Consider the following 22,301-nt stretch of genomic DNA (forward strand, 5'->3'; position numbering starts at 1 on the left):
TGATTAAGGGTCTTTGCTTGCTTGCATCTAATTTTGTTTGTTTGTGTAACGATAAAGTTGTGCCCTGCTTAGAGACGTTGCTAATAGCTGAACTGGGGTGTCCATTCTCTGGGTCTCTCATGGGTCAGGGTGTCCCTCTTGAGGCAGCTTGTGCAAAGGCCCTGGGGCAGCAAGCAGGGCTGCCTAGAGCCTCCCTTCTGTTACGACTTTCACACATAGAGGCCTTCGCCCCAAATGTTCCCAACCCCCTAATCCCCACTGGGACCTGCCCACTCTGGGGCATTTTCCGAGCAGATAGATCATTATGGAGCATCTGAGATGGGCGGCGTCCTGTGGGCTGTAGGTGTGAAGCAGGCTGGGGTGGCCACTCTCAAAGCAATTTCAGGCTGGAAGGGGGGAGAGGCACTCTCACCCGATGAAGAAAGGAAGCTGCTACAAGATAAAATGCTTGGGAAATTCTGAAGAGACCAAGAGTGTTGTAAGCAGAGGAAATTGAGGGAGGTCCCACGGAGATGGTACCTCAAGGAGGGGTCAGGGGCAGATTTGATGCAGGCAGTCGAGCACAGAGGGAGGGGGGAAGACAGGAGGGTGTCCCAGAGGGAGGGAAGGCATGAGGAGAGACCCCAACTGGTCAGTGGGCTTTCCGGTCGGTTCAAGGAAGGAGAAGAAGTGAGGAACACGATCAGGTTGGAAGCGCAGATGGAAAGTGGGCCACGAAGGGTCTGGAAGGACCTGCTAGGCTGTTCAAAGGACCCTGAAGGCAGTGAGGAGCAAGGGAAGGGGTCTGAGCAGGAAGAGCAGGGCCCTGGCCGTGGCTCAGGAAGCCAACTCTTGCACCAGTGTGTACAGCTGGTGGGAGGGAGCCTGGAGGGGAAGAAGGTTTGGAGGTGGCTGCAGACTGGACCACGGGAAGAGAAATGAAGATCCAATCTGAGGCATTAGCGTTCGAGTGGAAAGCAGTGTGGGTGTGAGAGATGGGACCGAGAAAGGGGAGATGTGAGGGCCCTCACGAACACTCCCCCTGCCCTGCGCCGGGCCCTGGGCTAACCACTACGCAGGTGCGCGCTCATGCACTCCCCGTAATGGCCCGGTGAGTTCACTGGGTGTTGCAGATAAAGAAACTGAGGCACAGAGAGATTTTTTAATTGGCTCAAGGCTCCCTAGCTAGTGAGCGGTAGATCTGGGATATGAAGCCAGGAGAGCTGTCCCCCGAGCCGGTACCTATTCTGCTTTACTACAAGTGGTAGAAACAGAGGCTCAGGAAGAGAAGCAGGGACTGGCCAGGGCTGGCGAGGGCTGGCATCACTCCTCCTGGTCACACGGTGGCTTTTCACACAGACTCCCAGAAGCCCACTCCCCAAATGCTTGACGCCAGGGGTGCGAGTGTTCATCCCTGTGGCACTGTCCTGGCAGGCCACCTGTGGCCCTCCATATCACCCACTGTGCCCATGCCCTCAGCAAAGTCTTACTGGACCCACTGTGCGTGAGGCTCTCCCTAGTGCTTTAAAAGCCTGAAGCAGAACACCCTCCATAAGTGTAAATGCCTCTGAACCCGCACAGATGCGTGACAGGATGTTTGCTCAATTTGCTAAAACTTCACCACGGAGGCTGCTTTCAGTAGTTAGTTCTCAAGTGCCTAAGAACATTATTAAACATAAAATCTTTCGTGGAAGGCAAAAAAGAAGACTTTAACTGGATAGGTGTGGATACATTGTACATGCTAAAAGTAACCCGATATATGTCCAATTTTCTCCTTGTCTTTCATATTTGTTAGTGAATTTAATGACAAACATCAATTGCCTAAAAAATATCCCTGTAGCAGGTGGTAGCATCGCATTAATTGTATTACAGGGCTCACGGAAGAGATGAAAATGTAGTATGCAAAAATTCACATGCATGAAACAGGAAATATGGAAATGTTTAAATAGATCCCACAAAGACGTGTTGCTTTAAGAAGGAATTCACTAAGTACAGCTGGCTGTTGCCACGGAGTAGTCTGTTTCAATGCTGTTAGGTCCTGGATGTCGAGGAGGCAGCGGTGGGGTGGGCAAGGGGTCAGGGAGTGGGGTGGAGAACTGCAGTGCAGTGTTACGGGGCTTAGCTGGCTGGAGACGTCAGGGGGAAAGCCACCAGCCTCCCCTGAAACTGTGTTACGTGGGGGAAAATGGAGTCTGAGAGTCAACTGACACACGCTGGCTTAAACGCCACCGGCAGGTGTTCTCCACGACTGCCCAGAGCTCTACCGTGCTCCCCGGTTCTGAGACTTTCTAAGGATAGAGCTCAGACTTCCCACTTTGCTCGCCCAGGGCACCCCGAGGGGTGGCATTGCACAGGGCCGGTGCTCCTGGGAACACACTTTGAGAAAGGTAGTATCAGGCTACATTGAGAGGATGGTGTTCAAATTTTCCTTTCAGGAGAGACCTTAGCAATTGGAGCACTTATAGAGGCAGGAATCATCAAGGAAAAGGGTCTGGAACTGTGGCTGGGAGATGCCTCCAAAGGAACAAGCAAGAGAGCCAGACTAAAGAGGCTGATAGAGCCCTGGCTGCTGTGGCTCAGTGGGTGAGTGCCAGCCTGTGAACCAAAGGGTCAGCGGATTGATTCCCAGTCAGGGCCCATGACTGGGTTGCAGGCCAAGTCCCTAGCAGGGGGCACTTAAGAGGCAATCACACATTGATGTTTCTCTCCTTCTCTTCCTGTCTTCCCCTCTGTCTAAGAATAAATAAACAAATACAATCTTAATTTTAAAAAGGCTGAAATTCCCTGTCACCAGGGTGCCACTGGCAAGTACAAAGACTCACCCCCTGCAGTTTCCAAGGACAGCAGAGAGAGACCTCTTAGGAAATCAGATTTCAATTTTATTTTATATGGGAAAGAACTTGCCAACAATTAGACTTCTCCAAAGAGGAAAGTATCTGATCAGAGGCCTGTCAAGAATTTCCAAGGAAGGACAGTTGCATGGACTAAGAGTGGGACTTCCACAACCTTGGCAGTTGGAAATGACAACTTTGAACCACAAGATTATAAGGTATACAACTCCAAGAGGAGAGGGGGTTGGTTAGCACAAACCGCATGGCCTGCCTTCACTGCGGTGCAGTTACTTTCTAAGGGTTGACTTACCTCAATGTTTTCTCCTTTCTTTCCCTGGGTCTGTGGGGCCTGGACAGTTTTCATGGTTGGTTTAACAGCTTTCTGGGAAAATGAGAAAATCATTTAATCAGGGAAAATGGATTTGGGATGAGCAAAAAAGCTTTTCCGATGTGGATATTTTAGGAATGCCTATTCCATTTAGCATTTAAAAATCTTGGGACTTTCTGATTATCTGGTGTCTAATGATTGAGTCAGTGAAATATCTGAAATTTTATCCTCTGAATAGGGTAGAATTCTTTCACCTAATTTGGGATCCAGGTTTGCACCTTGTTTACTTAGTTTTGCAGAGGTGATTAGAGAGGTCCTAACCCAAATGTGTAAGGTGAAGTAAAAATTAATTTATGCAAAGTACTACATACTGATTCATGTGAAATGCTCAGTGTTTAATTCACCAAGCATCCAAGACCACCTGAAATGGCTCTCAACAGGAGGCACCTCTCCACCCCCACCCCTCCAACCCAGTGAGTGTTAGGAAATACTGGGGAAGGGGGGCGGTGCGGGGAGATGGCCTCAGAGGTATTTAGGGACCGGCCTGCAGGATGCAGAACTGGCTCACTCTGTCTGATGCGCCCACTGGGAAATGAGATCTCATTTTGTGGAGGGGGAGACTGGGCCAAGGAATGGTTCGGTGACTAGCTTGCTGTCACTCACTGGTCAGTGGCAAACAGGTAAAGGGAGACTCATGGAGGGGTGACGTTAGGAGCCTGAAAGATGGCAGCTGCGCCCTCCCAGAGCGAAATGCCTGCCCAAGAAGTGCCGGGCACGTCCCCACGCGACACAGATGGGCTTCCTATACAACACACCAGCTTCTCACTGGCGCTGTGTCTTGGCCTTGAGATGTGCATGTTTGGTTTAGCAGCTCTCTGTGGAGATATCCCTTCTCCCTTCAGCTGCCCCACAACAAGGGCGGACTTCTCCAAAACTGGGGTTGACGGGGGGCAACTTGGAAACAGAGGGAGAGGGGAGGTTGGGAATGTGGTGAGATCGGAGCTGCAGCACCCACGGCTCAGGGACCCTGGGAAGGAGGGTCCACTCCATGAGCTTTGGGGGGTGGCACCCGAGCAAAAGGCGAATGGCGCAACCATTGGGGGGCATGGCTCCTGTGGTGCCTGCATATAGGTGTTTCTCGAATTGCATGACACACTGCCCCTGCGAGCAGGGGAGAGCCCCTGGGGGGGCCGGGCTGTGGGTGTGTGGGCATTCGGAAGCTTGCTGACCGACTGGGAAAGCTGCCGAGGGCAGGGGAGGCTCAGGAGGCCGAGGGGCAAGGCCACAGGTGATCCCACCTCCGCCACCAACAAAACCCACGCTGGTTTTCTCCCTTCCCTCCAGCCTTCTAAATGGGGGCCCCAGTTAAAACAGAAATGGTGCTGTTCTACCCCCTGGGCAGAAGACTTCCCACAAATACAGAAGAACGGGGCCAAGACGCTTCTCTTGAGCATTTATTTCCTGTTAGGGATTTCACCAACTTCTTAGTGCGGGGCTATGAGAAGTTTAATGCCAAACCACTTCTGATTTTTGTGTGTGTGTTATACTCTCTCCCCACCCACAATCCCCCATCTCCCAACTGCATGCACCCTCTGTAAGTAATCTATCTGGTAAATTCTAGTACACTTACCTGCAGGAAAGACCACGTACCCAGCAGCCCTCGGTCTTCCTCACCGTCCTCCCTCCTCACCCAGCCCACGGTCCCTGGAGTGTAACACCCTTGACCCACCGTTTGTCTCCATGTCTGAAGTCGCCCTGACAGTGACAGCCCCCCCAACACGCACACATACACGCACAGATGTGCACGTGCATGCACACACAGAGACGTGCACACACACACACACACACACACACACACAGTCCTTCAGGGTGGCCTGGGTAATGACCGGAGCCCTCCGGGCCTCGGGCTCCAGGAAATTCAGTACTTCATGGACCCAAGAAGCAAATGCTCACTTGGGTGGGAAGCATTTAGTAAAAGAGAGGAGTCTACCCTCCCCTGGAGGGTGTGGGAGGGTGTCTCATCTCCGGGAGGAGAGGAGAATAAGCTGATGCTCTAACAATGAGTCACTCAGGTTAACTCAACAAACTCCTACGGGCATCTGAGAAGTGTTCGTGCTGTTTATAAATTCAGTGAGAGTCCAAGAGGAAACAGCTGAAGGTTACTGGTTCGAAATCGAGAGGTGCGAGTGGGCCTCGGCCTGGTTTGCTTGGCCAGCCGCCTTCAGGCGAGGCCCAGGAAGGACTCCGGAGCCCTGGGTCCACAGTCTGGGATGTCCGCCACCCTGACTGGCCTCAGGACAGGGCAGGCACTTAGCAAATGCTAACTAATAATTAGAATAAGTGGCCTGGACGAAGCCCTGCTGTGGAACACACCATGAGCTCTTAGAGAAGAGACCTGCCCAGGCTTTCTCTCGTCTCTCTGTCCGAGCCAGACCTGATGGCTCTTTTATTTATTGCTTCCTCAGAGTTCCCGGGCTTCCCATCCTACTGTCCTGTGGTCCTTTAGAGCAGAATGCTTACAGGAGCGGGCTGGGCTCCAGATTGCTGAGTTCGAATGTGGACTCTACTGCTTGTATGCTGTGGGAACATGGGCAAGTCTCTTTGCACCTGTTTCCCACTCATGAGTACGGACGAGCAGAGCATCTGCCTGCTAATGCTGCTGTGAGGGTTCAATGAGTCGACACTTGTAAGACACTTAAAACAATGCCTCGCACATAGTGAGCACCCACAAAATGTTACCTATTATTATAGTCTTTCGTTCTTTTTATGGTTCCTCTATACGAGCCTCTGATTTCTTTCGCATGGCACAGAACCTGTAGGTATAGAGGAGGGCCTTCCAGGTGTATCTTGGTGATGGGAGGGGCCGTGGAGGGCCCTCGAGTGGTCCAGGACTGTCCAGCTGACCTCTCACAACTGTGCGCATCCAGACACCACAAGGTCCGTCCCTCCTGCGTTCAGGCCTCTGCCCCGGTATGGAGTCCTCAGCGAGGTTTCCTGCATCGACACTGCACCCGAGTCACTCTCCATCCCTGTCCTCACCACGTTTGCCTTTATGGCATGTACCGTGTCCCTTATCTTACTGCCCCTCTGTGCACAGCCTCTCTGTGCACATCCCTGTCCCCGTCAGAATGCAGGCTGCAGGCTGCAGGATTGTTGCCTGTCTGTCCCGTGCTGGACCCTAAACAGTGTCCACCACCTAAGAGGCACACGCAGCTCTTAAATGAATGAATCAAGCGACCCTCATCCCACCTTCCTCCGTGCAGGACATCTTCGTGAGGGATGGACAGTGCCTTCTGTCTCACAACAGAAGACATTTAAAACTTTCAAAGCTGTGCTGTCGCTGGGAATAGGTATTGTTTTGCATAATATTCACACAACCCTAGAGTAGGCACATTTATTTTGTTGCCTAACATACATATATTTCATTGGCAAGGGTTTGTTTCGGGATCCACACACTCTGCCGGAAGTGTGTGTTCTTTTGGATAGTCTTCTGTCAGCAAACACCTGGAACACAGGTGTCTCCCAATGAGCTTCGGTGGCGTTGGAACTGATCCCCACAACTCCCTAAAAACTGGCAGCCCTTAAGGTTTGGTTCAGACCTCATCAACGGCTCCCCCTCCGGTCCCAACCCCTCCTTTGAATGGCCAGCACTTCTTATTTGGTTTTCATCACACGCTGCCATGGGCATCTCTTGAGCTATTGTCTCACCAAGTCTTTCATGTGTTCGCTGTTCTTTTTTATGTTCGGTGTAGCTACATCTTTCACCTTGCTAGTGCACAGTCTTCCCCAGGGTTGGAACCATAGACTATATCTTTCTGTGTCTGTCCCTGGGTTCTCAGATTGCACAGGGCAATTTGACAAGTTCATCTTTGAATGGAAGCATAAATGTATGAGGAGACACAGAGCTATTCATATGGGTAAGTCTTGTACTGACACTTTATCTGTTACTCTCACCCTAAAATCACTTGAGGGACTGAAAGTGATGTGGATATTGGCAATGATTTTCCTTTGGAAACATCGATTAGCATCTGTGTATCTTATTTCAGAAATCCTGGAAATGCCTGTCTCTGGAGGCTAAGAACCAGCGCCGTCATTATCAAAATAATAATGGTTTTTTAGTGATGCTTGGTTCACTGCCCATTCCTCTCATCCATTCTCCAGTACCTACCCTTCCCTTATCTAAGAGTTCAAGGCTGGGGTGCTGAGAAAGGTGATGTGGAAAAGCAGTTTATGGAAGTGGACTACATGGAGGATGCTGGAGTAGAAATAAGGTCTTCACTTCGTAAAGTCATAACACTTTAGAGATGCAAAGAACAGCAATGCATCCAAAACATTTAATTTCTTTAAAAAAGATATGAAGCCAAGGTTCTGAAAAGGGACCATCCAGACGTGCTTCATCATTGTGTAGATTAGAAATGTCCAGATGAGCGACATACCTGGGGGTTCCCCCAGTGTGTGTGGGGAGCTTCGGCAGATTAGCAGGACGAAGAGCAATGTAGAGGTGGCTAATGATTTACTGCCTTGCCTGTTTTATTTAAATAATCATCAAAGGGGTGATATAAGTGCTGTATGAAAAGATACCTGGAAGATAATTCAGCCAGAACTCACAAGACGATTAAATAGAAGCATAATGGTCTCTATTCAATTATGAAGGATAATATTAATATCATTAATATTAATATTGTTAATATTATTCTTATTTAAGGATAATATTATGTGTGGCACCTGCTCTTGTTGCCTTGGTAGTAATGAGAAAACAGAACTAGGGCGCAGGAGGTGGATGGCCAGGTGTTCTTCTGTGGGGCTGCTAAACACCCCATTGGAAGGAGCTCAACAGGGTCTTTTTTCCTGGTTGAATTTATTGGGGTGACATTGGTTGATGAAATTACATAGGTTTCAGGTTCTAGGTTCCATAGGTTCTAGGTTCTATAACACACCCTCTGTACATTGTATGGTGTGTTCACCACCGCATGTGTAGGCTCCTCCCATCACCCTTTATCTGCCCTCTTCCGTCCTCTACCTCCCCGGCCACCCCGTTCCCTCCGATAATCATCACGCTGTTGGTGTCTGTGAGGATTTGGTTTTTCTTTTTTGGTTTTTTTTTTTTTTTGGCTTAGTCCCTTCACCTTTTTCACCCAGCCCCCTACCCCACCTCCAGTCCCCTCTTGACAGTCTGTTCTGCATCTTGAAAGAATCGGACTTCCTGTTGTCAAGTTTTGAGCAATGGCAAAATTCAGGAGGTGGTAGGTAGGCTGGGCAGCCATGTAATTGGTTAATTGCTTTGAACTGTTTCGGCTCCAGGAAGAGAAAGGAAACCTCCTCAGTCAGCAGTTGGCCAGCTGGGTCTGCCCCTGGCCATCAGGGTCCGAACGAAGGGGAACAAGCCGACTCCACAGCAGCCAGTCCCTAAGGACTCCGGGTCTCATTATCCCTCCCTGGGGCTGAGGACCCAGGGCCAGCTGCGAAAGCTTAGCACCTGCTTCCTTCTCACCTGGTGAGAAGAGGGTGTTACTGAAGTTACTGTTATAATTCTAGGGAAATCAACTGGAGTAGACTGGGATTAAAATCACCTGTTGTTTCAAAACTCTCCATTTCCCCAAGCCTCTGGGAAGAGGCAGTCTCAGCTCAATCACCTCTCATTAAACCCTTTAGAAAGGGCCTGGGCTCATTTAACCATGGTCTACATTTCTGCACTGATGGTGCCTCGGCTCAGTGGCTGGGGTCTTCTCTGACAAGAGAATGGCCAAATTAATACAAAGATCTTAGTTGCCCTCAGATATCCAAGACTGGTTTTTCTTGGGTAATGTCAAATGTCACTCTTCTCACCTACCCTAAAAAATACTCCTCTAATCAGGCAAAATCCACTCCTTTCACTCTGCTTCATACACCACCTAAAGCATCATAGTCCTCTTGGGTGACGTTGGGCAAATTACTTAATGTTTTTGTACCTTGGCTTTGTCTTTTGTCAGACGGGGATGATGATAGCAGCTCCCTTGTAGGGCTATTATGACAATCAAATATGTAAAGATACTTAAGATGCTTAGAACAGTACCTGCCTTGTAAATTTTAGCTATTATTTTCCATCCTTTCCCCTTCCTGCTCTTTCATTTGTATGTCATTGTCACCACCATGAGGTATTATGGGCTGGGGGACATGGGAGGGTCACCCAGTATGATCTTCCCAGGCCCCAGGTCCTAGTGGATGTTCCGAGGCTGCCACCCCTAAACTGGGACTGCCTGGCTCCAAAAACGACACACTTTGGGGAGCCCAGACCCCTCTGGGATCCTTCAGGCAGGTCAGGCTGGCCAGGGGTCACCCACCCTGGCTCTGTCGCTTCAGGGAGGATCGTTCAAGTGACAGGAAGGCCCGCTCGGGGCTGTGCGAACTGACGCTGGGCGTCCTTCTTCGGAAGTGCTGGAACCCTGAGCTTCACTGCGATGCTCAAGTCCATCTGGCCATCGGAAAGACAAAACGTTTTCCACGGTCGCCCGTCCCAGTGAGAAACAAGTTGGAGTGCGCAGTTTCTGCCCATTGCCAGCAGGCTGCAGAGGCGGGTTTCCATGCCGTGGGAAGCAGTGGCCCTCGGGTAGTAAATGGGACCGTTCTGGCAGCATGTCTCACACACATTTCCCAGAATGTGTGTCATCTCCACTCTGCTTTTGGGCTGCGCCAGCAGCCGCCAGGCAATATGTTCTGAAGCGTCACTTCTGAATGTAGCCAGTGCCTCACACAGTGGGGGGACGAGGCGTGGGGAGACTGCGTGGCCGGCCCACTCGATGGTGGGGCTGCTGTTAGGATTCTGTGTGCACACCTCGAGATGTCCTGACATCTTTTCACCCTCCACAGAGAGGTGAGCTGTTGAAGACCGTGCCTCGTTGCCTTGGCAGTTGGGCCTGGATGGCAATTTAGTGCTGATGGAGACCGTGGGGGAAAGGCTGGAGGTGCAGATGGGGTGCGGGGTCCATTCCTGCAGCGGGGCCAGGGCGCTGGGGTGGGCAGCACCTGTAGCTTCTCCACCCAGGAAACGACAGTGCTTCCAGAGCTGTTCCTACAGGGGCCATGACAGCTTGTGGGGAAACAAAGAGTTTAGTCAGCCAGCCCTGGACATCTGATTTCCCCCCAACTGATGTGAGTCGTCTTAAAATTGGAATTGCTCGGATTCCAATCCGGCTGACGTTTGTGGAGCCTCTCTGGTGTGTGGTCGGCGTCACGCTAACACTCACGCGTGTTGTTTTGACTCAGCCTGGTGGCAGCTCCTGTCAGGTGGACTCAGGGAGCGGAATCCTGTTCTCCAACGGGGGAGACACACAGTGGGAGCTTCTCCGGTGCTGGGTGTGGGATTCCAGGTGAGCGACTGTGAGAAGGTGCCAAATCTCACACTCGGTCCCTGCCCGGGGCGTCCCAGGCCGTTCCAGAGCTGCTCAGTGAAAGCGTTTGCTTCTTTCCAAGGCATCTAGTTCTTTAGGAATTCTGGTTTAATTTCTTATCCAAAAAGAGAAATGGAGACTGAAGCTGAAATTTGTTATTGTACCTAAAACATTCTGTTCTCTTCATCTGGTTCTTTGACGAGAAACAGTGGCGTTTGGATGCCTGTTGCTTCTCACTGTTGGCAAAATAATCCTGTCCCCTGCTGACGTGCCACCCCCCGCCCTTCTCTCCGACACGAGGGCGAGGGCGGGATTCTGGGGCGCTGGGCACAGAGACCTTGGGGAGCTCACCCTTTGCTTGGCTCCTCCCCCCATTGGCAAAGTCTTGGCCTGAGCTCTGCTGTGTTGGGGGGACAACCGAGGGCAGGGGAGAGGGGAGATTCGGAGCACAGAATTTGAAAATCAGAAGACAGGGAGATGAGAGATGTATTTTAAAAGCACGTTGCTTTTCCACAGTGGGAATGGGAACATAAAAAAACCAAAATCTTAATACTGAAAAATTGACCCAGAGGGCAAAACCCTTTTCCAACTCAAGGTCATGTCAGAGTGAGCCTGCAACTAACGAGATCCCTTTGGAAGGACAGTCAGTATCCGGCCCCAGGAACAAGGGGAACCCCTGTGTGTATGTGCCGAGAAAATTCTAGATTTAGCGCCGCTCTCTCCCACCTCCCCCGCAGTGATCTCAGGTTCACTGCCGGCCCTCTCTGGAATCCATGTAACACCTTTCTCGTGGGTTTAAAAATAGACTCCAGGCTGGCCAACCCTCTTAAAAGGAACATGAGAGAGATCAGTGCCAGCGCCGTGGGACCTGACACCGGGCTCTGATCACCTCCCTAAATAGACCGCTCTCGGGATCCCTTGCTCCCGTGAGGCGGAGCGCCCTGACTGGCCACTGGGAGCTCACCACGTGGAGTCAGACAGAAAAACAACCGAGACTCTCCTTTTCCTCTTCCTTTCTTCTCTCACTACTGAAAAGCTTAACAAAGGAATTATATATAGGGTCCGCAGGGAGTCAGGCTGGATTTCCTAGTCCACTGCACGTGACGATGGTAGCGTGGGTTCTACACGAAGTTCCTTCCTAAGTATCTGGGGAGGGGGCTGGCAGACGAGGGGGCGATGGCGTCTGTCAGAATCCTAACGTTTTCCCAGCAGCGTGCTCTTGATGGTTTTCAAATGCCTGGGGTGGCGGGTAGCTGGCTCCCAGGGGTGATAACCCAGCCTGCCTTTCTCGGTAAAGGGTGGAGTTCCTGGTACCCACCCTTATCGGCTGTGCCCAGAGACTCTGGGAGCTGGGGCCACTCCCTCTGTGGGTGAGGGCAGGACAGATAGAAGAATGGCGGAGAGCAAAGCCGTGCTCGTGCACAGACCACCAGGCAGCATCCCTGCAAGAGGAGCTGTCAGACTCAGGGCTTGGGGGCAGGGCCTCAGCTGTGACATGGCTGGAGAGTCGTTTTCTCACTGCAGAGAAAACAGATGGAAAATGGTGCGTTGTAAACCCAAGAGGTTAGTCGCTACGTCAGAGCACTGGGACTCTTGGGCTCCTGTTTTTCAGGCGTGGATGTTTGACATTGCATAAGCAGTGATGAGGCCCTCATTTTCCAGGGCAGGAACAAGAACAGTACCATCCCGTACATCTGGGGGTGGGGAGGTATTAACCTTTGGTTGAAAAGAAAGAAGGGAGGCGAAGGAGGGAAAAAGAGTGTCCACTGCCATTTATGGAGAACCGACTACATGCCTGAAGTGGTGGCAGGTATTTTTACATTATTCTCACAATACCTGGAGAGATGGGCCAAGTTATTTTCATTCTACTGATGAGGAAATCAACGGTCAGAAAATGTATTTCCCTTATTACAAGTTATGCATCTCAACTACAGTGGGCTTACTAACATCGAGTAATTCAAGGCTGCCTGGAAAAGCCAGTAGTGTTATTAGGTCGGATCCAAGCCCGAGTAGATATCAAAGAGGGTTAAAGCAGGAGCAGCAGGAGGGCACATCTGTCCTCCAGTGAACTGAAGGGGAGGGTGGTGGCACAGCGTTGATGCTCCTTTGGAGAGGAGCCAGCTGTGTCCACAATGGCCGCCACCAGAAGCCGCCTGTTCCTCTTCCCCTAGCATGTCCCAGGAGGCAGAGTCATCTGAGAATCCCACACACCTGGGATTCTTTGCTTCAGGCTTTTGACCAAAATAGAAGTGTTCTCCCAGTTTCCGGAAGAGCTAAAGATTCACAGGAGAATTCATGGCAGGGGACCCGCCAATTGTCCTAGGCTCCCACTCTACCCAAGGGTTTTACAGTTGTGCAGTGAATTTCCTTTCCTCGTTCTCTCTGCACCGTCCTCTCCAGGCACAGCATCACGGGGCCTGAGGACAGAGAGCTCCAAAGACGCAGCCTCCAGCGCTTCATTACCTCGTCTGCCGAGGGAACTGCGGAGACAGTTGGTACATGTTTAGCAAGATTGGAGAAAACCTGCGCACGCCATGACCTGTAGGGTGGACAAGGGGTCCGGCATCCTCTCTGAGAACCCCTCATTTTTCGTTTAGCCCATCCATCCCTTTCTGTTCCTTTGCTTTAGTTTCAGTAACTGGCACTGGCAGATCTCCTGGGCACACCAAACACCTGCAATAAAAAGTGCAGCCTTGAGGTATGAACAGGAGGAAACAGGCCAGGCACAGGATGATTATTCATTGCCTTAGGCAGGGATGGAGGTTTGGAGAGGGGCAGTTAATTAATGGGGAAAATAAGGGCTTATCTTTGGACTCTCTAGAACCCAGAGAGACCCCTCTGGGGGTTCTACAAGTTCATGTGTTTATTCTATGCTTCTATACACCACATCAAATGGTGAGTTATCTCTTTCTGCTTCCCTGAAGGATCCCCAGCAAAGATCCAGCCCTTTCGGAATAATGAGTTCTGTCAAGTCGCATCCCTTAGAGCTGGAAATTTCTTTCTGTCTCATCAAAATCTTCCCTACATCCAATTAACCCGTGACTTACAATTTTCTTGTGACAAATGAAAATGGTGGGTATGTCATCTTCAAACATCAGCCATCAAGCATTTATTTGGCACCACCGCCCAGCACTGTGTCAATCACATAGGGAGCTGGTGGGAAGAGTGAGGTTCAGGGATTGGGCACCCAGAACGTTTGAACCAGGTTGTCTCTGCCTCTGAGAAACTTGTAACTGAGTCGTGGAGACCAGGCCTCCGCACCCGGGAAAGGACACGGTGCAGGTAGTCCCCTGCAGGGGCTCCAGGCTGCAGCGTTGGAGGAGGTTACATCGTAGGGCTGTGTCCTTTAGTTTTTTCTTCTTCACCTGTGTCTGTCATCTCAGTTCCTTTAACTTCAGACCTTACTGAGGCCCGAGCAAAATGTCTATAATCGTTCTCTTTCTTCTCCTCTTGGGCCTCACCTCACTCTTTGCGTGGCTCAGTTGCAAAGCTTTAATCCTCATGAAGTCATGGCTATGGTCAAAAATTCCTTAAAGTACAGTGTGGGGAATACAGGCAATACTATTGTAATAACTATGTATGATACTAGACTTACTGGTGATATAAATGCCTAACCACTGTACACCTGGAACTAATATAATATTGGATGTCAACTATAATTTTCAAAAATTTTTAAAAGAAAAAAGATAAAGCAAGTGCCATTAAAACTGTCATCTTGACAGTTTGTAAAATGAAGACCATTAAAAAGACTTTACCAAGAAAAAAAAAGATTTCTTGGCAGTCCTGAGTACTCAAGTCCTCTGGTAACAGCTCAGCATCTTGCCCAGTTCTCGCCCAGTGATATGGATCGTACTCTGCCTTTGGCTCAATGCGACCATCTCCTCTTCTTCTCTGTGATCGTATGTAGCCCACGGCCTTGTGTGGTATAGACAGCACTGGGCTTAGGAGTTATGAGACCTGCGTACTAAATTTTGACTTGGAATTTTTTGTTATTTCACTTTGAACGTTTCATTTTACCTGCAAGATCTCAGTTTATCTCCCATAGGTTTAAAACAGACATTCTCAAAACTCAATAACAGGAAAACAAACAACCCAATTAAAAAATGGGCAAGATATCTGAACAGATACATTACCAAACCCCCCCAAAAAAACAACAAAAAAAACAAAACAAGAATCTAAACACATATGTGGATGGCAAGCAAGCCCCTGAAAAGATGCTTAACATCATTAGTTCTTAGGGAAATGCAAATGAAAACCACACTGAAATACTAGTACACATCTAGTAGAATGTCTAAATTAAGACTGACCATACCAAGTGTTGACAAAGATGTGGACCAACTGGCAGGAGGGAGGGATTACTAAGGGGCAGGAGGAAACTTTTGGAGGTTCATTATCTTGATTGTAGTGATAATTTTATGGGGGAGGGATAATACTATCAAAACTTACCAAATTATATATTTAAATGTGATTTATAGTGTGTCAATTATACGTCAATATAGCTGCTAAAAATAGTCTTTCTTTCAGCTCATTGAGCAAACCAATTATATCAGTGTTTTGACAGTATTATGCATATTATTCATCTTTCATCTGAGTAGGGCATTTGCTCTCTCTCTAAATATTAATGTTGGAACAGTGCTGTAGAATCCCTTGAGATATTCCACTGGGCTATGATCAGGGCTGTTCCAGTAACCATAATTTATTAATTGAAGCTCTCAGTGTAGAGGACTGAGCAGGTCCAAGAGGCAGGTTGAAGAGGCATGGGGTAAGAGGCCTGTAGGGTGACCTGTGTTTTAAAACGTGTGTGTGAGAAGAGAAGGGGCTGCAATGACTTCCTGCACCCAGACACCCTGCCCTTTGTGCATCGGTGTGGGTGTTTTCCAGCCAACTTCCAGGGGTCGCCTGCCCTGAAATCCATCCTCCGATGGATTGAGGGTCTCAGGCCTGGAGAGTGGTGATGCTGCTCTCCTTAAATACCAGTGTCTCACCCATGCGGGGAGGGTTAGTGGCACCATACACTTCAGATCACTCATTTCTGGCAACATCCTGACCTTTTCTCTTGATTTTTATTTATCCCGCTCACTCAGGACTTTCTCCTAATTGTGGAATGGCATCTGACTTTGGAAATCACTCTCAGAGTTTTTTCTTTCCTTCAGGAACATCTTCCACATTATTTCTTCCCTGCTCTGAGCACACATGTATTTGTTAGGAATCTTGGATGTGCTATCACGGAAGGGCTGTGAGCCAGTTGGACCCTGCATTTATCAGTGACCTTGATCCTGACTCTTAACCTCTCTGGGCTCAGTTTCTCTGCCCATGCAACTGTCCTAGTTCTGTCTGCCTCAGGGGCGGCTGTGAGGGTTAAATGAGGCAATGTGATCTGTCCCTGAGCAGCATACAGCTCTACTCTCCCAGGAGGCAGGGCAGGAGGGGTGGAAAGAAGGCGTTGGTATTGCATCTACACTGCTACTTGAATAGAGCAGGAAGCCAGGCCCACAATACAGAACAGCCGTGATCCGAACCAGCAGTCTTGGCAGGGGCCCAGGCACCCGGCATGGCTTTGCTGACTGTTTGTCATGACTCGGTGTTGAGTCTGCTCTTGGCAATTCCTGATGTCACCCCCCAAGACTTGGCCAGTCCTGACATCTGCCCCTGAAACAACCTCAGGAAAAGGTGAGGATGGTCTCGGGGCAGAAAACTGGGAGCTGACTCCAGCCCTGGGTGGTATTTCATAAACACCAGCAGACTCGAGGGATGAGGAGAGGGTAGTAACAGATCTGCGTCCTGCCTCTCAGCTTCATTTCGCGTCCCCGCTCTTCTCTTCGGCAGAACCTGGCAGAGGCTGATTAGCTAGGATCTCCGGACGCAATGCAAGAGCTCAAAACATGCAAATTGGTTACGGGGCATAAATAGACTTTGCTGAGCTCACCCTGGCAGCCTTCACAGGCTCCGGGGCCCATTCATTAGGGCTGTGGTGGCGAAAGGCCGGGCGGGAGCGCCATGCAGCTTGGAGCTCCTCACCTCCATTGGACGTGTGTGCCTCCTCCTGCGGCGGCGGGGCGCCGGCTCCCCGCCCGGGGCCCGCACCTACAGCTCCGGCCGCACCCCACCCCACCGCGCCCTCCACGCACCCCCTCCTCTGGGCTTGGCAGCAGGTGCCTTCCCTCCGGAGATCGCTTCGCATTAACTTTCCCATCTGACATGATAATGGAGAGAAAATGAAGAGATCCCATTAGTGGCTGGCTGGAGGGCGGGCGGGCGCAGAGTCCGTGCCGGAGCCGGAGCCCAGCGCAGGGAGCCTGTATTTTTAGCCAGATGCCGCGTAACTTGCTGGCGCTCCCTGCGCCGCCGTGCAGATAACGGGGGCGGGGGAGCAGTGAGCCGGGCTCGGATTGCAGCGCGGGTGCCGGACGATGGCAGCGAGACAGGGCAGGTCCCGTCCAGACCCTGCGGTGAGTGACGACCGGCCGCGGCCGCTCGACCGGGAAGCTCGGCGCGCTGGGGGGCTGCGGTGCGCCGTGCGCGGCGCGGGCCCCGGGGCCCCTCGCGGGCTCCGCGAGCGCCAACTTTCGAGAGGGTGCGGGGACGCGCTCTGGGCGGCCGCTGAGGCTTCGGGCAGAATCCAGAGGAAAATTCCTTTGGCCCGGAGGCTGCGGCGGCCCGGGCGGGCCAGCGGCGCACGCGGGAGCTCGGAATCGCCGCACAGTTTCCCAGAGGGGACCCGGGACGCGCGGGGCCCTAGCAGAGGCCACGTCGCTCTCACTCCGGGAGGAGAGTCCTACCGATTGGATTCTGCTGTGAAGACTCGCGGCTGCCCCTTACGGGGACCCAGCTGGACCAGAGGGGATGCCCCGGCCTTGGCCTTGGCCTTGGCCATGGCCAGAGAAAGGTCTGCCTCACCCACCGCCTTCCACCGCCTTCCCGACCCCTAAGCCTTAGCAGCATGGTGGTGCGGAGGTCCAGAGGTAGCAGGCGATGGATGAGGCAACAAGAAGGTGGACCTGTTGTGTGCCCAGGAGCCTGGCACTTTCCCTGTACCTTGTCATCCTCACAGCCCCCCCAGCAAGCTGTGTATCATCCCATTTTAGCAACGGGAAAAATTGAGGTTTCAGAACTTGTACAGGGCACAGCATCAAGTGGCAGAGCAGGATTCACACCAGGTCTTCCCAACATCAGGGCCACTCTGGCTTTCCCATGTCCCTGCATCTCCCAGCCTCTGAGGCCCCTGCAGGAACAGCACAAGGCATGGCCAGGGGTTCCCCCGCCTCGCAGTTGTGTTGGGAAATGATAAGGGAACCCAGGACCCCCTGCATACACATTATTTCCTCAGTGACACCTTTAATGTGTTCATTTGATCTTTGCTGGTGATTGGGAGGCTGAGGACAATTTGTGAATCTTTAAAGAACAACTTCTGGGTGGGGGGAGGGAAGAAACCTAATGAAACACACACAGCCTGGCCCAGGGCTCAATCCTGTTTCTCCGTAGTCACTGGGATAAAGGCACACGACACAGGTGTGCCAGCTGGCAGGAGCTGACTGTTCTTCCTGGGAGGCCCGCCGTGGGCTCGGGTGGCTCCAGGCCCGAGTCTGGAGCAGTGCTCAGATGTGGGCGGCAGCCCCTGCCGCCATGCGGTGCACCATCCACGCCCTGCTGTACGGGAGGGAATGCTGTCTGCTGGACTTAGCCTTCTGAATGTGCTACAGTACCCGCAGCCAAAGGGTCTAGAACCTCTTCCTGTGAATTCTGACAATGGCTTTTGCCCAGACAAGACCCTTTGGGAAAGAGACACTGCCTTATCGCTGTTTACAGAAATGGACAATAGCTCAGTTCCCATTCATCTTTTGAGATGAGAATGTGGCACTAAAAGACCTTGAAAAAGTCAGTCACAATCTGTCGTGGGAAAACTGGGGCCGTCTCAAGCCCCAGAGAGCAAGTGAGGAGGCCCTGGGACTCTCTGAGCCTGCCTGAGAGTAACCTTTGCCCAGCAGTTTCCCAAGGGGGACCCGGGACGAGTTTCTGAAGCCTTCAGTGCTCCTGTGTGACAGGCACACTGACATTTAGCAGCGCGCTTCCGGCCTGCCCCTCCCAGGCCACCGGAGCCCCTCAGCCGCTTCTGCATTGCTGTACTCTTGTCACCCCACTCAGGAAGTGCAAGTTTAATAATAGTCTGGGCGTCTCAGGTAACCGAGGCTTCACCTCGCTTTTCCTGAGCAGCCCTTCCTCCTGGTACTCCAATCCGACAATTGGAGTGCCAGGAGGAAATCTGTTCCCTTCCTTTCCCCTCCCCTTGCTTCCTCCTGGAGTGAGGGCTGAAGTGGGCACAGCCTCCTGGCCCAGAGGGAAGGCTTCCTCCAGCTGGAGCCAAACTGGAGAGGAATCTTCTGAGCACCAGAAAGCGACTGTCCCGGGAAGCAGGACGGCACTGGGGTGGAGACAGACCCGGGAGGCAGGCCACCTGGACTCCAGTCCTGGCCAAGCCAGGTATTAGTTGTGTGACTTCGGACAAGTTTCTTCACTTCCTTGTGACTCATTTACCCCATCTGGACAAAGCAGACAATAAAAGTCCCTGCCTCACGATACTCTCAGGGGGACCAAATGAATTAACTTAAGGAGAGTGCTCAAAACACAGTCAGAGCTTTATGAAACTTACAGGGTGGGGCAAAAGTAGGTTTACGGTTGTTCATATGGAAAATAATACAACAATAAATAATACCACAAGAACAAACTATTGTTTTGCATGCTCACAACTGTAAACCTACTTTTGCCCCACCTGCATTTTGGTATGAAAGGAAGGTCAGGGAAATCACGTGGATTAACCAACCAGCAGGGGATACAACCAAATGTATACACCCCTCCTCTCCTCAATGCAGGTACAAGTCGTTTTCTCACAGGTAAAATTAGATTGAAATTAAGGTCAGGGTGAGGGAGGGGCAGAGATACAAGTGGGTAGCCTTGGTGGCTGGGATGCTCAGAGGGGTGACAGCCCCTCGGTGGTGACACAGGACTTAGGGCCGTTGTGGACTGATCTTCTGGACACAGGGAGAGCCTCCTGCCGGTCCTCTAGTCTCCTTTCATGGAGGGGCCTCCCTGTGGCTGCCCTGCCTCGGAGGGGACAGTGGGGCTCCGAGAGGGCCAGGGACACTGCTCCGATTTATCACAGCCCAGAGATACTCTGGTTCCTGTTTTATTATTGCGGCCGTTGGTGTTTTCTTGGTTAGTATTTACTCAGCTAAATATTCTAAAAGGAACACACTGGATTCTCTGGACTGCCCTTCTGCCCTATTGAATCATACAGACTGTTCCTAGAAGCATCAGGAAATTGCGCCTAGGACAGGTCATTGAACTAGAGGCAGTCGAATTGGATAGATGGGTATAGTATGGGGCTGGGAAGAGCAAGATGGTGAAAATGGGTTTCATATTTCAATGAAGGCCATTTGCTCTGGAGCTTAACTATTCCCGGCACCTCAGTGGGGCTCGTCGAGTGTTTGCAGAGTGAATCCGTGGGTGCCGCCTGCACCAGGGACCCCTTTATAACGGAGTCACTTTGTCAAATCACCAGGGCAGGGACCAGTGTCCTGGTTTATCTTTTCTCTCCCCTTGCCCTAACAGGATCCTGAACTTGAAAGAGAGCCTCGGTCAATATATTGTAGAATCAAACCGAGCGAGGCATGGTGGGAGCGACACCATTACCCACAATTCACCTGTCAGATGCCCAGAGGATCCTGCTGGTGTCCTGACCACTCTAGGCCTAGAGGAGACCAAAAGGAAAACTGAAAGCCTTAGCCACAGAACTCCACGTCTTACCATCTAGGTGGCCTTCACTGTCTCATTATTTTTACCACCGGTTTTATCATCAGTGAAGGAAGGCCTGGGACAAGACAATTCCTTTTCAGGGGCCTGTCTCAGCCTTAACACAGGGCTCAGGGGTCAGAGCTGGGATCTGCCGGCGACCCTTTCTCTGCCCTGGATCAACGGTTTGATTAGCAAAAGCATGTGATCCATCCTAAACCCTACAATCTGTCACGGTTGTCGAGACACCCTCCGGTTTGAAATCGCTGAGAATGCACCTCAGGGTCAAAGTCAGGGGAAAGGTGTAGGCTTTACTCCAGGGGTCCTGGGCAGATTCCCCAGCTGGTAACTAACTGCAGAACTTGTCCAAGTTCTTAACCTCTCCAGGCTTCAGTTTCGTCACCCCTAAGATGGGGGCATCAGTTGCACCTGCCTGACCAGCCGTAAAGACACTTGCTTGGTGACTGGGAATGGTGGTACAGTTTCCTGACAGCATCCACGCACTGCAGAAACAGGTTAGCCCCCTTTAGCCTAGTCCGGGCCCAGCTTCCCTTGCCCTCTATCTGCACGCTTGCCTGCCTGTTAAAACACAGTGCGCTCCTTCCCTTCCTGGGTTCAGGGCATCAAACAGTCTCACAGTCTCGTTAACCGATATTGCATCTGTTTTTACCCTCAGGCCTCAGGTTTTCATTCCAAATGCTATTATTGTGCTATAGAAGATAGTTTGGGTAGGTGGGATATGTCTCTCTAACGCTTCCATTTTGGGGGAATCATGTAGTATTTTTCCTAATAGTTGGATATAAGAAAAATACGTACATGAATATATACACACACACAGTCGTGGACAGGATTTCTGGATCAGCAGGCACAGACAGACACTTCTCTGAGGGTGTAAACCTTCATCTGATTTCTCTAGGAATCCAACGCACTGATCCTCCTTTATGACACATTTCCTCCCTCACAGATACCTTGCTGAGGAACCTGGGGACATTAGGTACCCTGTGTTTTCGACCAAGGGAGGTCGTGGCCTAGTAGATACTTCATGCTTGGAAGGACTCAAAAGCGGTAGAAGATTGGGTCCCCAAGAGCAAATGATTGGGCTGGGGAGACAAGACATACATAAATTCAATCACTTGAGAAAGAAGCATCTAAAATACATTTTAAAAATCAAAAATCAAACTCCCATTTCTAGACTTCAAGATGGTAAACCCTGAGCATGGAGGACAGCATCACAGAGGAGGCAGGTGCTCAGTGCACCTGGGAGAGAGGAAAGGCTGGAGTTGGCAAAGGAGAGTGGCGGAGGGCTCAGGGCCCGGGAGTGACCGGGTGTGGCCCTGGAGGCGGACAGCGGTGGGAATGTCATGGCGTAGGGTTGGTGGGGGTGCAGAAGGGGCTCCCCTGTTGTGTTAGAGGCAGTGAGATCCCAATGTGCCTATGTTGTGAACAGGCAGGTGCAGAACTTTCTGGAAGGCGTGGGGGGGCGGAGAAAGGAAGAGGCTCTTCTAGAGCACTGTGGAGGCCTGAGATGGCGGGCGGGGAGGGCCGGGATGCCCTCACTATGAAGGAGTGTTTGTAAGGTAGGAGGATCTTTTGTGCCCCAGATTAACTGTTTAATTGGCAAAAGCATGCGCCCCCTGGTTTAGGGAGGAAATTGGGGTTTCATTTGTAGAATACTGAGATTGTTGGCTGTAGATTTTGAGTCTTCCACGTTTAGGGATGAGCATTATTAACATGTGTGTGAGTTATGGCGACTGTCATAAATTACCACAAACTCAGTGGCTTGAAACAACGGAAGGTTATTCCCTCGTGGTCTGGGGGTTACACGTCTAAATCAAGGTGCAGGCAGGGCTGTGCTCCGAGTCTGGACACGCTTGGGAGGAGTCTGTTCTTTGCCTCTTCCAACTTCTGCTGGTTGCTGGCTTCCTGGACTTGCAGCCCCATCGCTTCCGTCTCCGCCTCGTCTTTACATCGCCTTCTCCTCTGGGCCTTCTTTTCTGTCCTTGATAAGGG

At 51.2% G+C, this 22,301-nt stretch overlaps 1 protein-coding gene across 5 annotated transcripts in view; it reads left to right on the forward strand.

The window, feature by feature from the left end:
- ANK1 (ankyrin 1) overlaps positions 1-22,301 on the forward strand; it is a 188,365-nt gene that overhangs the window by 76,878 nt on the left and 89,186 nt on the right. Inside the window, exon 1 of one of the 5 annotated variants that reach the window (XM_053659951.1) lies at positions 16,886-16,954. The exons of the other annotated variants lie outside the window; for them this stretch is intronic. Within the exon in view, the coding sequence (XP_053515926.1) occupies positions 16,916-16,954 (39 nt within the window). The 5' untranslated portion in view covers positions 16,886-16,915. Of the gene's footprint in view, positions 1-16,885; positions 16,955-22,301 lie in introns of those variants that run through there. 5 annotated transcript variants of the gene reach the window in all.

The sequence above is a fragment of the Artibeus jamaicensis genome, unplaced genomic scaffold, assembly GCF_021234435.1.
Source record: "Artibeus jamaicensis isolate MK-2021 breed Jamaican fruit bat unplaced genomic scaffold, CSHL_Jam_final scaffold_833, whole genome shotgun sequence".
NCBI classification, from domain to species: Eukaryota; Metazoa; Chordata; class Mammalia; order Chiroptera; family Phyllostomidae; genus Artibeus; species Artibeus jamaicensis.